We start from the raw sequence: 15,201 nt of genomic DNA, 5'->3' as shown, positions 1-15,201 counted from the left end.
CCTGTCCGAGGGTCGCTCGATTGTCAATCGCCCCTGGGCTTCCCTGGGACGCTGCTGGGGCCGTCGCAGGGTGAGCTTCGCTTCCCCTTTGTTCCACCACAAGGTCAGACTCCCCAATCGCCCGTGGTAGGGTCCCTCGCCAGGTCCTGCCGCGGAATTAGACAGCCAGTCAAACTGAAAGATATTAAAGTGCAAAAAAGAATTGCACATTTTATTTTCATGGTTCTATGGCAGGCATGACTGCGAACTTGAATCCACTCACCCTGTTGTTACTTAATGTTTTTGGAAAGCCAAAAAACAGGAGAAGCAGTGTGCACAGACAAAATAAGAAGGCTGCTTTAATTAAACAAACAGCAAAAAAAATGGAAATGCTAACCTTTCTTCGTTATGATTTCAGACTTTACTAAATTGTGTAACTTTACCCTCTGTGGAGCCATAAAAGAGTTTTTCAAATATTTTTGTATGAGGCTGCAGATTTAAAATATTGATTTGAGCATCTGAATTTAATTACTCACTGCCTGCCATACTGTTTGATTGGGATGATGTTCTCTGTATGTCACATTCCTTTAAAAGTCATTACGACACAAAGAAATAAAAAAGGTATCATGTGAAGTTATAATTCACTTGTGCAGAGATCATCATTGATATAACTTCTTGGCAATAAGCCCCACTCAGCTGATGGGAGAAATGATTCTGCTTTGAATGGCAACATTATGAAAATAGTTCCGGTCCGACTTGAAGTGCGGAACTTTGGCTGTATATGTGCGAAACCAAAAACCAGCGAGTTTGAAGATATAATGACTTAGAACTTTAATACTGAATACGAAGGCCTGCTGATTTAGATTTTAAGGAAGAAAACATCGACCGATCATATCAGACACTCTTTAACGCTACAAACACTACAACAAAATTCTCTTTGAAGCTTCCAAATGGGTATTCTAATTTATTAATTAATGATGCAAGTGCCATTGGGAGTTAATGCCAACCTCCAGTCTTCTTCGACTAAGAATGCTGCCGATATAATGCAGCACGAATTGATAGTAATTTACAACGTCTACATTGGACAGTTGGTGATTGATGGTAAGATCGATGAGTGGACTGGTGAGTGCTGAACATTAATTCAACCGAAAATCTCCCTTCTTGCAACAAAACTCCATATGAAAAGAACATTTTTCAGTTCATGTAACAATAGCCACACTGTAATCAAAGATCAGGCTACCAGCTCTGAGTCTTAAAAAGCAATGAATTATATAGTGTGAACTAAAATATTTTTCCAGATCAAATTTGTGGCTTAATTCTTTGGTAATTTTTGTAATGTGCTTTGCGTTTTTCTGCTTTTGAGACCCCCCATAACATTTATTCATTCACTTTAAATACATGGTTTACTTATCATTCCATTACTTGCAGTCGGTCTATAGTATGAAGCTTTGAAATAGGTTGATAGTGTTGCTAAACTGACCATGCTTGAGAAGGACCGAAAAACACCCAAAACTATGAATAAAAGGCCATATATGAAACTTATGTATATGGCACCTTTGGTGCTATTATACGTAGGCTAAAGACTAGACAGGGAGAGATTCTGGTATAGATTGTTTCCATCAATGATTTAAGACAGTGATCCCCATCTAATATGTTGCCATTATTAGATATATTTACCTTATTTTTGCTTTTCACCATTATTTTCATTTCTGCAATCATACTAATTAAGATAATCTGCACTAGGACAGGGATGTCATATTTAATGAAGCCGTGTCAGGTATATGTGGCGTAGATTACGTGTGTGCGCGTCTTTTGGAGAGTGGGGTTCCAGAGCTCACTAATAAATAGAATCCTGCATTCTCTGATATGATTGATCTTTGTCCAATATGCAATAACTCCAGGAAGCGCATGTCTTTCTCTCCGGCTCATGTTACCAAGTTGGTTCACACCTCTGATTGTCGGCGGGATGTGCAAGTCTATCTGGGCCCCATTTGCAAGGAGACTTGTAAGAACATATCCGTTTCAAACCTTCTTCTTAACAATAAAACCATTCCATCAAATGAAATCCCCTTAATCCCTCACAAGATGCATTTATCCGAGGACACCATATCCCCCTTCAAGCCCACACCCAAAGCACTTTGATGGCCATGTAAACTCTTCATGCATGCCGCCAGAATCTGAATGCCACAAGTCAGTAACATTTCTTGACATAATGAACCCCTTCTCGGCTCCAGATGAAAGAAAATCAATGCGGACAAAGAAAATACAGGATCCCTTTTAATGATTGAAGGAGAGAGCTCGGCTTGGGTCAGTAATCCAGGGATGGCTGGATCATAACTGCAGGAGAGTGCTGGATCTATGCATGGGGAAACAGTCACGTGTAGATCTCATATTACAGAAGTCTGGGGTGGTGATGTAATGGAACGATGACGTAATTACAATGTTGACTGCAGGCTCAGACAACTCTTCTGGCAACTGCTGAGCTTGCACCAGTCATCACATAAGAAGCTGAGGGAAAATGATGTAGAGAATAGGAAATGCTTCTTTGAGCCTCTGCCCTGCACACAAGTGCCCACCGGTCCAGCTTGGCTTTTATTTGTACGAAGCCAACAAGAAGGTTCAGCAGGCTAGGATGCCATAAACGCTTCAAATGGTGCCACTGTGCCCGGGAGTGCAGAACTGATCATCCTGTGCCCCAGTCAAGAGGCCAATGCCTGGCTCTTATCTTCAGTCTGCACTGCTGGGTCACTTTGCTGCTGAACATACTGCTGCAGCAGGCACACCAGATGCATGGGGTTGCGTTGAAGGAGTGCACAGGTCTGTGATGTCATCAGAGTAAGGCTGCTCACCACCTCGCCTTGTAGGACTGCCGCGGACGGCAGTCTGGAGCAGTTGATCACGCCCTGTTTGCTGAGGAGGGTATTTTCAATGCACGCACCTGGAAAAGAAGATACAAGATTTATCAAAGGACCAAGCGGGGGCGAGAGTTTGTTAGAAAACAAAACAGGTCTGCTTTACCCTCATCACTGAAAGAGGAACCGAGCACCGCCTAGCATTCCTTTAGAAGACTTTCCTCACTCCTGCTCTGATCCGATTGCATTTCTAGTGCTTCCTCTTGCACGGAGTGGCGCCCATCGAGCAGCTCCATCATGCAACAAAGAGGCAACCACATGTGGACACTCCAAGGCCACATTTGAACCCAATTCAAGTACTTACACCATCAATATGCCCAACCACTTGCTAACACTTCCATTAGTACAGTGGTCTTTCCTCCAGACATTCTCACAAGGAAATTTGTACTTTTAATCCTAGTTCTCCATTAGAGGTTTCTCCTTGGCTGCATACGCATAGACTATCTGCAGCACTCACATGTTGCAGATAGAAAAATGACTGATAATCAAAAGGTACTTTTGTTTATATAACAATTATAAAGCAGGAGAATTTTGTTGAGCCCTTTGTAAAATGTAGTTCATTTTGATAGTTTTATGCGTGAGTCAATCTTGGCCTTGGGTCCATGTTCATTTCACTGATGGAGACAAGTTGTTTATGAATTCGATAAGATGCTCACAATGAAACAACAGTGTCGCAAGAAACAAACTTTTCTTGAGATCTATACCAAGGGTAATAAACAGTGCGTTGCAACCTTAATTCCAATACTCAGAGGTGGAAAGAGGAAAGTGTGAAGAAAACTGTGTATTGTGAGCAACAGCAACAGCCACATTCATGGTGCAAGTCACCAAGGCACTAACTGAATTGGAACTCCCACAACCTTTAGAGATTCTAAACTTTCCTTCACAGCAGGTATCTAAAGGAGAGAAACATGGAGATAAACGTACATAAACCGATGAGTACACAACAAACAAGTATGATGAGAAGTGTCAAACTGGGGAAAGACTGAAGAAGCTGAATCTGACTCGCTCTCTTGAGACTTATTTCAGACTGCTTTGTATTGCAGTCCTGCGGGTGGAATGTAATGTTGCTACTCTACACATGACAGCAATAGACACTGTGAGTAAATGCTCATAATGGGTGGTAAGCACCTTTCTATTGCTGGGTTTTAGACTCTGTACACTGGGGCATGGATGTATTCTTACCCCTAAAACATGTAAAAAATTGGCTAATCACTGATTGGCATATTTAACTCTTCTGTAAGGCCATAGTATATGGTCTAGAAATTAAACCCGTGACATGGAAAGTTAAATGTCACCTGTAAACAGCAACACTATTTGTGCCACCCACAAGGACATGGCAAGGAAAACATGGCTTCAGGCCTACCAGTGTAGCCCGACCGCTACAGTTCACACCTCCAGACCCACATGCCAAAATGACCCTTTATGGCAGGGTAAAACAAAATTCCATTTAAATATTAATATATCACCACTATATAGGCCTTGTAGCCCACAAGGTAGGGTGCAGGGTATTGTAAAATGGAACATGCAGAAACGTAATGTTACCAAGCCCACAAAACCTCCTTTCAGTGTGAAAAGCGGTGACGTCCTATGAGAAATTCTTGGATTTTGGGAATAAGGTAAACTGTAGCAGTGTTTACAGTAGGGCAGAGAGAAACTGGGTAAAAGTGTGTAGGGTTCCTCTGGAAACTTTTGCCTCACTGGTTAGGGGCGAGACAGGAGTCACCATAACCCATTAGATGGCGCCAGGCATAACTGAAGCAGCAGCACCACCCTCTGGACCTGTGGAAGAACAGAAGAAGGACTGGGCCTGCTGTGTGGGACCTGTGAGGAAACCTGGAGGCCTGGACCGGCTTCGACTGGTACCCAGGACACAAATGTGGATTTCAATGGGTAGCGGACTGCCCTCCTTTGTAGCTACAGGTACACAGCAAGCTGCAAGGGAACTTTTTCCTGAAGGGCCCAGAGGACCAGTAGCAACTGGACCTGGACTGGACCCTGCTGTTTGCCTCTGCCTGACACCCTGGGAGTCTCTAAGTGCATCCCATTAGGTCATGGGGGCCTTGGAAGTGTACTCCTGTGGCCGTTTGAACACCAGAAGATTGTTTGGAAACTTCTGAAAACTTTTCCTCCAGCGCTCAAGAGAGAGCTCCTTGAACATGTATCCGATCAGAAGTACCGCAGCACCTGATTGGATCTCAGCTCCCCCTGCTCAGAGATCCATGGACCTCCAAAAAAACAACGATATCCCGTTCTGTGTAGGAACTTTCAGCATGAAATTTCCAAAGCTCCAGAGCGGCAACAAAAACAACCTCTTTTGGTAACCTGGCCTTAGGGTCTATGGTAGCGGTGACTACAGTTTCAATTGCGACCCGCTCTCGGAGGATTTTTCTTCTCAGAAAATGACAAAGTCCCATTCTACTTTAGGACTTAAAAGAAATGTCAATGAATTTATTCAGGAAAGTGATATTGCCCCTTCCTGAAGGGGGTCTTGTAAACCTTTTGATTTTCAGACTTTCACTGGGACCAATCCACTTGGTGTTTTTTTTCTTGGCGCTTTTCTACTTAAATAGACTTTTGTCATTTTACATATTACATTTTTCTCTTTTTATAAATTGTAGTAGGATTTGTTTTGTGTTGGGACATTGACTTTTTAACTGTTTTGGTACTTGTAAATGCTCTCCACATTTTCTGTAAGTTAAGCCGGTCTACCCTATGCCATAGCTGCTCAGGTTTGAGCTATAGTTTACGCTGCTGAAACTTTCAACTGGACCGAAGGGGTTAGTGACTTTATTACTTGTAGTGGACTACCATCCACACCAATTCATAATTCACTTTCTTCCAGAGACAATCCTAAAATAGGTTGTGGTTGCCACTGAGCCTCAAGGGAAGGGGCCTGTTGAAATGTCAGTACCATGTTGTTATACAACAACCATTTAGATGTTGCTTAGTCTGTCTAGAAGAAAACTAACAATTGGTTAGACTTCTTAATTGTAGGAGAGTAGGATCTGCTTCTTATAGTTACCCCCACTTTTTGTTTTGCTGATGCTCCACTGTTTTTTTACTTTAATCTGGCAGGGACCCTGCTATCCAGGGCTTAGGCACCCCAGAGGCCAGGGCTTACCTCAGAGGCCTCTCAGAGGCTGCAGAATGTATTATACCACCCCTGGAAGACCTTTCAAAATGATACAAAAGGTCTGCTACAGCAGCCTGTGTAAGGTGGTGTATGCACCCTTTCTTAGATGTAGGTTCACTATATCTATCCATATCACTGCACATATAAACCTATCAGCCACCCCTATGGCAGGCCTTATCAATTCTGAAGGCAGGGAGCTGGGTTTTATGTGAGAAGGTGCCCATGCATGAGCAGAGCCCCTCTGCAGCCTTCGGAACCTTTATTCCGGGGTTGTTTGTGATGCAGCCAAACCATATTCTCTTAAGTGCATTATAACCTTGCGGTAAATGCTAACTTTGGAATGGCTGCATGGAAACATGTTGTGTTTGGTGTCAAACACCTTGGAATCATACCCCCACACCAGTAACTGGTGTGGGAGGTAAGATTCCACCCTACTAGAGGGAGAAACATGACAGCACCGGAACACCCGGTACCAGCTTCACAGACCCTGGCATCACAAAATGGATCCAGCCAGCCACAGACAAGAGTCTGCCCTCCTGCTGCTGGATGAAACTCCGGCAGGGGACAGCTGCACAATAGGTTTCCGGTCACAGGGAGGTGTGACCACCTCCCAGACGGGCTTTAGTGTATTGGGGCTGGGTGGGTGCACTCCAAGAGTGATTTGATGGCTGCACTGGGGGCACATTTGGTGTCCCTGTGAATAGTCCAGCTCAAACCGGTTGCAGGGGCTACCAGCCCCTTCTCTGGCACGAAACTGGACAAAGGACATGGGTGTAGCCACCCCTCTGTCCTGCCCCTCCCATAGGTGGGGGCCCAGAGATTGTCCCACCCCTTCCTTGGGTATAAAGTAGGAACCCCTGACTACAGGACTTTAGATTTACCTGGACGAAACTCTGCTACAGACTCCCAGAACTTCGACTATCTACACGACGTTGGATGACCGAAGAATCTCCGTTGGAGTAAAGGAGCTACTCCCCTGCAAGACAGGCACCAAAGACACATCAGTTCGGTTTGCAACTACGCAGCTCCTGAAGGACTCCGATAACTTTGCAACACAAGAGGTGGGTTTCCAAGCTTTCCCGAGACCGATCTGTGCTCTCAGCAATCCTGAGATCCAAAGCCCTCGTGAGGACCGTGCAACCCGAACCCCTGGACACCGTGCACATTTGCAGCAGCATATGCGTCTTGGCGATCCCTGAGGCTGTGCTTTGGGCTACTTGTAGTCCAGACCCCGAGCAGTGATTCCACCGAAGATTACTGGCTTACACTCCTCGAGTGACCCGTGGGCTGGTATTTAGTGATTCCACTCGAGGTCCCTTCACGATCCCTTGTCCGTTGACTTGTGGGTCCCTGAGAAGGGTACTTTGACCTTCGACGGGCTTACCTGGTTGCTCCAGACGTGCCCTGACATCGCTCGGGGAGTCCGCAGGACCTTGCTGGTCCACACCCGTCGTTTTACTCTCACCGCATGGGTTGCCGTTGCCAAGGCTTGTTGGTCTCCAATCCGGACACCAACCCCCCAGCACTCGACATCCTTCGTGGGACAGTTCGCCTATGGTCGTCGTTGACGCCTTCTGGTCCCCGTGGCAATGGAGTCAATTCGCCATTGAAAACAGCGAAGATTCCCGACACCATTTGACACCTATGCACCCGGCTTCCCTGGGTTAGGTAACACGAGTACTCCGCTGCTCGCGTGGGTGCTGGCCTTAGAACCTTCTAAGTCTAAAAGGGTTTGCTCCAAGTCCTCTCCTAAGTGTCCTTAATATTTAAAATTCCAATCGCGACTTTCCCATAGGATTGTACGGAACTCGCGGCTGTGTTCTCACACTGCACGTGTCCCCCGTGTCACTACCTTGGGTGGTTCCTTGGGGTCCCAGCGATTCTAGGTGCTCTAGGCACTGTGTCTAGTCAAGTTGTGGTTCTTATACCACTTTCTTAATATATGGTTTGGTCTCCCCCTGGGGCCCATTGTATATTGTGCTATTTACTGTCGTTTTAGAACTGTAATATTGTGTGCCTTGCTCTCTAATCTTATAGAGAGGTTAGTAGAAAGTGTTTAGTAATAAATACATATATTTTATATATATACCTTGTGTGGTTCTCCTTTCATTTGGTCATTCAAGAGGTTATAATCTGGTAAATCAAGCTGCTTTACATTCCTTCGAGACTTAGCCTGAAGGCTGCTCTCCACAGCTACCACTAGGATAGCTTTCAATAAAGCTTGTCTTAAACCTAATCATCAATAAGGGTTGTTTGGACTGGTGCAAGGTGCCCACTATAACTAGTGGACAGCAAATACCAGGCCAACTTCTCAAACTAATGTCTTTAGGGCTATCCTGATTGTAGCCAAAAGCCCTTTTTCACATTCAGGGAGAGCAAAAACCTTCCTACCGAGAACCAATAATTTTAGACGGCTGCATAATAATAATAATAATAATAATGGGTCTTGTAGAGCGCAATGGTGACGCACAACGGCGTGTCCCCGCGCTGAGAGTGTGAGCGTGTTCAGAGGGAGTCCTGCGGGGAGGGCCACTATCTGGTGTACAGATATGTTTTCAGCTTGGCTCTGAAGATAAGCTCTGATGGTTCCAGACGCAGTGCTACTGGAAGTTTATTCCAGCATGATGCGGCGAGGTACCTGAAGGACCTGCCACCCATCCTTGCTCTGGACACCTTTGGGATAGTTAGGCGCCCTGAACCAGAGGATCTCAGCGCGCGGGATGGCTCGTATTGTGTCAGGAGACCCTGAAGAGGAGGGGGTGCCCTGCCATTAATGATCCGGTGACAGGTGCAGAGGGCCTTGAATTCTACCCTGCTCCTGACCGGAAGCCAGTGCAAGGCTTGGAGCGCGGCTTTGGAGGCTGATCTTCTAGGAAGTTTGAGAACTAGCCGAGCAGCGGCATTTTGCAGGACCTGTAAGCGGCTCAGATTCTTCTCGGGGATACCTAGATAGAGAAGGTTGCCATAGTCCATCTTGGACGTGACTAAAGCATGCACTAATGTTCGGCGGGCTCTAACGGGAAGGAGCTCCAAAACCTTCCTGAGAGTCTTAAGGATCCCGAAACAGGTGCCGACCACCCGGTTGACCTGGGGGCCAAAGGTAAGATCGGAGTCGAACCAGACACCTAAATTCCTCGCCTCCAGGCAGGGGGTAGGTGTTGGTCCCAAGCAAGGAGGCCACCACGCCGACGTCCACGCCGCCCGGTCTCCCCCTACCACCAGCACCTCAGTCTTGTTGCCGTTAAGTTTAAGGCAGTTGGCAGACATCCAGGCAGCAAGATCTTGCATGCATGCTCTGAAGATGTCCGCCGCAAGGCCGGGAGTACGCGATAGGGAGATGACCAGCTGCGTGTCGTCGGCGTATGACACCATGCGCAGACCGTAGCTCTCCACTATGGAGGTGACCGGGGCCACATATAGATTAAAAAGCGTTGGGCTTAGGGACGAGCCCTGTGGAACCCCCTGATCCAGTGCCATTCGCCTGGAGTAGCAGTCACCCTGCCTGACTTGGAAACCACGGCCCGAGAGGAACGACTGAATCCATTTTAGCGCTGCGTCACCCATCCCTGCTTTGTTCAGACACTGTAGCAAGGTGGAATGTGCTACAGTGTCGAACGCAGCGCTGAGGTCCAGCAGGATCAGGGCCATAGTGTGGCCCTCGTCGGCCCCCTGTCTGATGGATTCGGAAGCCATGAGAAATCAATTGATTTACACAGATGTTTCACATCACTTCTGAAGAAATGAGGAAGTGTGTTCAAATCAATTGTGTTCCTACTAAATATGCAGGTATTTTAACAATCTAATAGACTATCACAGCTGCAAAGACAGCAACCTTCTTAAAGAGGGGATGAAGGTGTGATTTATATAGAGCTGCAAATGGAGAGCCAGCAGTTTAGACAGGACAATCCCAGGGGGTAATCGGTCTAGTGATAGGAGGCCTTCTAGGAAAACCTTGGGTTCTGCTTTCCTTGTCGAGAGACCTATTTGACATTGGTGGGTAATCATTCCACACAATCTTGTTTACATGCACTGACCGGTCACATTTCAAGGAAAGAGGGCCCTGCTGTGGAAATTTAGCTTACAAACTGAACATTATCTGCGCCATCTTGTCTCTCCCCAGCGCGACACACAGGAAAGCGCACGGCAGCCATTTTAGGCACCCTGGTCTCTCCCTGCTCATTGCCGATCGCCAGCGCGTCCCCCTGGCGCTGCAAGCATCCCCCGCGCGCCGGCCACCCCCGCTCTCTCGTACACGGGCCATAAACCCTCTCCTTCTGCGCGACCCTGCCATGGAACCGCATCCCACGCCTGACCGACATCCCATACATGGTCATGCATCTCTTTGATAACCCCCTTCCTCTGCGCCCCATTGTCCGAACCGATCCCAGGCCATCACCTAGCCCTGCGGATGCAGTTTATTGTCCCTACTGTAAGGGAAACGCCCCACATCAAAGGGATTACAGTAGATCAAGGCCCCCCACCCCCTGAGACCCGACCGGTCACACACACCCCCGGGAATTGGCGGAATATCCTGCTGTGTGATAGCCATCTCCTACTGTGGGTGGGGTGGGGACTCCCACTGTAGATATGTGTGGGAACGAGCTCGAAGTGGGGATTCCGAGGAAGTTCTTTCTTGTATCAAGACAATCTCAAGAATGTGCCATGTGTGATAAGCCTGCAATAAAGTCATAAACCTGTGTATAAGAGGCCAGGCCTCAGAGATGCCGTTAGAGCACCTCGTGACGATACCTTGCTGTCTGATCTGATGTGTTCTGCTCCGACGGAATAAAACTTTGTTTCCTGCCTTCCAGTCTCCGGCGCCTGCCTCTTTATTGGTTTAACATCGAATGGTATAAGAGGCGATTACCGCCGGGCAATACTTGAAAGGTTATCGACTGAAACTGCCGCTACCGTTTAACACTGCTCTTGAAGTATGTACTATTTTATTAGGAATGCAGTTTCTATGTTTGCGCTTAATGATTTAAATAGAAGCAAAACTACAAGATGTTTTCAAGCAGAAACATTTAGAGGGGTTTTCAGGATTATTGTGGGTTTCACACATAGGAGTAGAAAACAGTGTCAAGCTTCAACACCAATCAGTGGGGGACCCGCCGTCACCTGCCCCTATGCATGGGTTCAAGAGGAAGTCACCAAACGGTCCTGACATCAGAATCCGGCTCACTGCCCCCCTGAGGTATTGGGGTGGCTTGCTTGCTGAGAGTGTAGTTTCCTGTTGGTGCTGGGCTTTATACCATTGGTGTTGTGGTGGTGGGGCCGGAGGTGGGTCTCCTGAGCAGTCTTAGCCTGTTGGGGACAAATTAGGACATTTAAAGGTATTTGTTTTTGTGGCTTTTCTGCATTTAACTGATGGTATCACTGGATCGCTTCCCCTTCCCAGGCTCACTTCTGCAAGTTGTCAGGACTATGAGATTTTGCCAGGAACTGTTCTAAAATCTTGGCAAATTGCCATTCTGCTGCTGGGCAGCGTTGAGATTCAAAGTTTTTGCAGAAAATAAAATTGTATCAGCCCAAAATGACCCAGAGATTGATAGTGGCCGTCACTTCACCGGCCTCTCTTTGTGGACTCCCTGTGCCAGCTTGCATCCGAGCCCCAGCTACCTGTGGTCAACATTTTGTGGAAAGTAGTACTGATGACTACATGCAATCTTTAAAGGGCAAATCTGTTGTAGAAAATAGTATGTCTCCCATAAGAACTAAGGTGACATGTTGCATCTGGGCGGAGATATTCCATCTACCCTCATGTGGCATGCCTAGGAAGAGATGTACAGTCCCTTGCCAAGTTGTTTTCTGTGTAGGTCATAAATAGTAAACAAACAACTTCCTTCTGAGAGTAATTTCCACTGATCCCTTTTTGGAAGATTAACATCTACAGCCGGTGTGGCAGAGGGAAAGCTCAAAGCTGAAGTTTTTGACAGCAGAGGGTTTGCCATTTAAGGCTTTGAAGCAATAAGCAGATGGCTCGTGCGAGAACCAGAAAGCAAAGATAAGCATTTGCAATGCAATCGGTCTCGCCTTTGGGACCTTATAGGTATTTAGCAACGCAGCGCATTATCGCACATTACTGCAACGTAGCCTTGCACACATGTATTTTCAGCACGACATCCCCAGCTGACAGTAATCACCACAACACAGGGAAGGCCCAATGACTTCCAGTGATTATTATAATGATTTTTTAATCACAGAAGCAGGAGTAAAAGCAGGCCCTCAGGATCTCTACTTGCCTTTCAGTCGATGATGCTGGCGTGCGTTTATTTAACTGGTCATGCTATGGCGATTTGCCGGTAGAAAAGGGCCTCAGACAGATGTCCTTGATTTAAGGAGATGTGAGGGTCAGTCATGCATCTTGCGGATCTAATGTTTTTTTCCACTTCATTCCACAGAAAATTTCCAGCTAATTTTGTAGCCTAAATCCTGTTTAAAAATATCCCTCTTCAGTCCAACTGGCATCATGAATGGAGGCACTGAGATGGGCATTTGCATCCGCCCCTGGATGAATGGCACTTTCAGGTATGCTACACCAGGACCACAAAACCTGCCTCATTTAGTGAGAAACGAGTTTCTTAGCCAAGGGCTCATGCACGTTCTGCACTTGTGCTGTGCCCTGCACACTGGTGGTCTCTCACAAGTGCAAATGGAAAATGCTTGGAAAATTCATAGATCTTGCCCGACAAGAGATGTGTTTGTCACCATTTCCAAGAGGCATGCACTTTTGGGGGATCATTTACAAAAATTGTTGATGTTCTTGTGTTATTTCTATATTAAAAAAATTCCTAATTGATGTGATGACTTAGGCAAAATGAAGTCATACAATGTACATGCAACCTATGCATTCGTAAGTCACACCAAGATGAGTACAAAAGCCTTCTCCGGGTAATGCTAACACCGACCTTAAGGCAATGCAGTGGAAACAGGGTGAGGAAGCCACATTTGTGGCTATTCACAAACATCTGCCCTGCTTTTCCAGCACTTACCTGCACTTCTACAGGTACACCAGAAGAATCCAGGAAAGAGGAAAAAAATGCTATACTGCCAGAGAGCGGGAGCAAGAAAAAAAAATATTACAATAAAATAAGCATTCTCTGAAAAAAAGAAAAGGGAAGAAAAATAATGTAAAATATCAACTATTTTACTAACTGAGTAGTTAGAAAGTTTCCAATGAGAAAGCTGCACGGACGAGCAAAGTTATTATTCGAGTTCTCTCACAATATTAAGCAGTGTGTACGCCAAATCGTCAGAGGTGGTTAAGAAGGCAGGGTCACCAGTTCACTCCATGTCAGGGGCCTTTATAGAACAAAGCAATGCATTCTGGGCGTGAGATGCACCTCTCTGGAAGAAGGAGGTAGTTTAAAGAAGTGGCTCAGACTCTGCGCTCCTTCGGTCTTTGTCCACAGAGCTTGGGATCCCACCAACGAGCACAGTCTGCAAATTGCTCTAGAAGTATTTCTTGGCAACAGATATCCAATGCCTTAGAAGCAGATAGAATGGTCTGAAATCACACACCTTACCAAACAATTGGATAGTTACAGAAAGTGGCCACTAGTTCCAGTCTTGCCAAGACTGACTCAGCCTTCCAAGGTTGGTTCCGATTCAGCGAAACTCAGCTAAAAGGCTCCTCAATCTTTTCGCTGAAACCCTCATGAGCTGAATACCAAAGAATTCTGAAATAACCCGACTGGTTGAAGCAGGAGGTGTTGTGTGATTAGCAACTCGTGAACAGTGAGTGCTAAGGAAGAGAACAACATTTTATCTCTCTACCAAGCAGGTTTCCGTAAATTGACAAGTACGATTGACCAGATCTTCCGGTTTACGTTATTGCACTGGAAGACAGTTGAGCTGGCGAAGGGCAGTCTTTTTGCTGCCTTTATTGATCTCCGCGCAGCTTTTGACTTAGTCCCCCGATTTTTGTTATGGAAAGTCTTAGCTGAGATGGGGATGCCCCCAGAAATCTTATCGCTAGTAATGAGATTGCATGAGTCTAACTCTGCAAAGATTCAGTGGGGGAGACATGGGCAACTAACTGATGAGTTCCTGGTAGAACGGGGGGTGCGCCAAGGCTGCGCCATGGCCCCGATGCTTTTCTCCCTTTTTATTAATGGAGTAGTGGAGCGTATGTTGTCTGCTCCTGTAGACGCACCAACATTGGATGGAGCGAAAGTGCCAATCCTACTATTTGCAGACGACACGCTCATTCTATCCAAGACTCCGAGTGGCCTGCAGCGTGCACTGAATATTTTTGAGGGCTTTTGTGCTGAGCGTGGCCTTGAAGTAAATGTAGCCAAAACAAAGCTTATGACATTCAATCCCCACCCCAGCTTTAGAGGGAATTTCTTCATGGATGGCCAAAAGGTAGAAATGGTTTCGGATTTTGTTTACCTGGGTATCCATATAGCTAAAGGTGCAAAGTGGGGGAAACACTTAGAAATGGCGGCTCTTAAATTCCGCCAAACTACTGGTACTATAGGTGTTGAACACAAAAGATCTTTGACTAAACCCATTGCACCAGTACTTCAGGTATACGAAGCCAAAGCCATTAGCTCGGTGCTCTATGGCTCAGAGCTTTGGGGCTATGGGAATCTCGCACCATTAATGCTTGCTGAGAATAAGTTTCTCCGAAATCTAATTGGCCTTCCTAAAAGCACACCCATGAAGCCTTTGCGTTGTGATCTAGGCAGAAAAGCCATCCCAGATATTGCTAGATTAAGACCCATTTTATACTGGCGGCGCATATGGGTCACCCCCGAACTCGCTCATTATGCAAGGGGCTTTCTGGATCTAATAAATAGCGACAAATTCCACAAGATAGGATGGCTGGGGGAATTGTGCAAAATGTTGGGGTCTCTAGGCATGAATGAGCTTTGGGAGAATCCAGAAGAGGCCCTGTTCCCGTCCAAAGCAACTATAAAAACCAAGTACTGGGAAATGGTCGAACATCGGGACTGGAATGAATCAAACCCGTCTACTATGGAGGGTTTATTCCTTGAAGTAAAAGCTTCCCCTTTTTTAGAGCCCTATTGGGATATTATTACCAAACCCCTGGACAGGAAATTATACTTCCAGCTTAGAGTGGGGTCTCTCCCAATCAGATCACTAACTGGAAAATGGGCAGAGGGTAGCTCTCAAGTCTGCCCAGTTTGTAAAGTAAGGTCTGAGACCATT

At 46.2% G+C, this 15,201-nt stretch overlaps 2 protein-coding genes and 1 non-coding gene across 4 annotated transcripts in view; 2 read left to right on the top strand and 1 right to left on the bottom strand.

Moving 5' to 3' along the window:
* The window catches only part of LOC146869106 (5.8S ribosomal RNA), a 152-nt gene extending 137 nt beyond the window's left edge, over nt 1–15 (top strand). The window contains exon 1 of the ribosomal RNA XR_014959837.1: nt 1–15. This exon is cut by the window's left edge and continues 137 nt beyond it. This is a non-coding gene — a ribosomal RNA (5.8S ribosomal RNA).
* LOC146869105 (uncharacterized) overlaps nt 1–15,201 on the top strand; it is a 233,915-nt gene that overhangs the window by 168,473 nt on the left and 50,241 nt on the right. The window lies entirely within an intron of this gene.
* Nucleotides 2,244–15,201, bottom strand: part of MRPL10 (mitochondrial ribosomal protein L10) — a 64,351-nt gene continuing 51,393 nt past the window's right edge. For both annotated transcript variants that reach the window (XM_085608973.1, XM_085608884.1), the window contains exon 5: nt 2,244–2,917. In XM_085608973.1, the coding sequence (XP_085465099.1) occupies nt 2,679–2,917 (239 nt within the window). In that variant the 3' untranslated portion in view covers nt 2,244–2,678. The remainder of the gene's footprint in view (nt 2,918–15,201) is intronic.

This window comes from Triturus cristatus, chromosome 1_1 (genome assembly GCF_964204655.1).
Source record: "Triturus cristatus chromosome 1_1, aTriCri1.1, whole genome shotgun sequence".
Taxonomy (NCBI): Eukaryota; Metazoa; Chordata; class Amphibia; order Caudata; family Salamandridae; genus Triturus; species Triturus cristatus.
The sequence above is the reverse complement of the archived record's forward strand: the minus strand, read 5'-3'. Positions and strand labels throughout refer to the sequence as shown.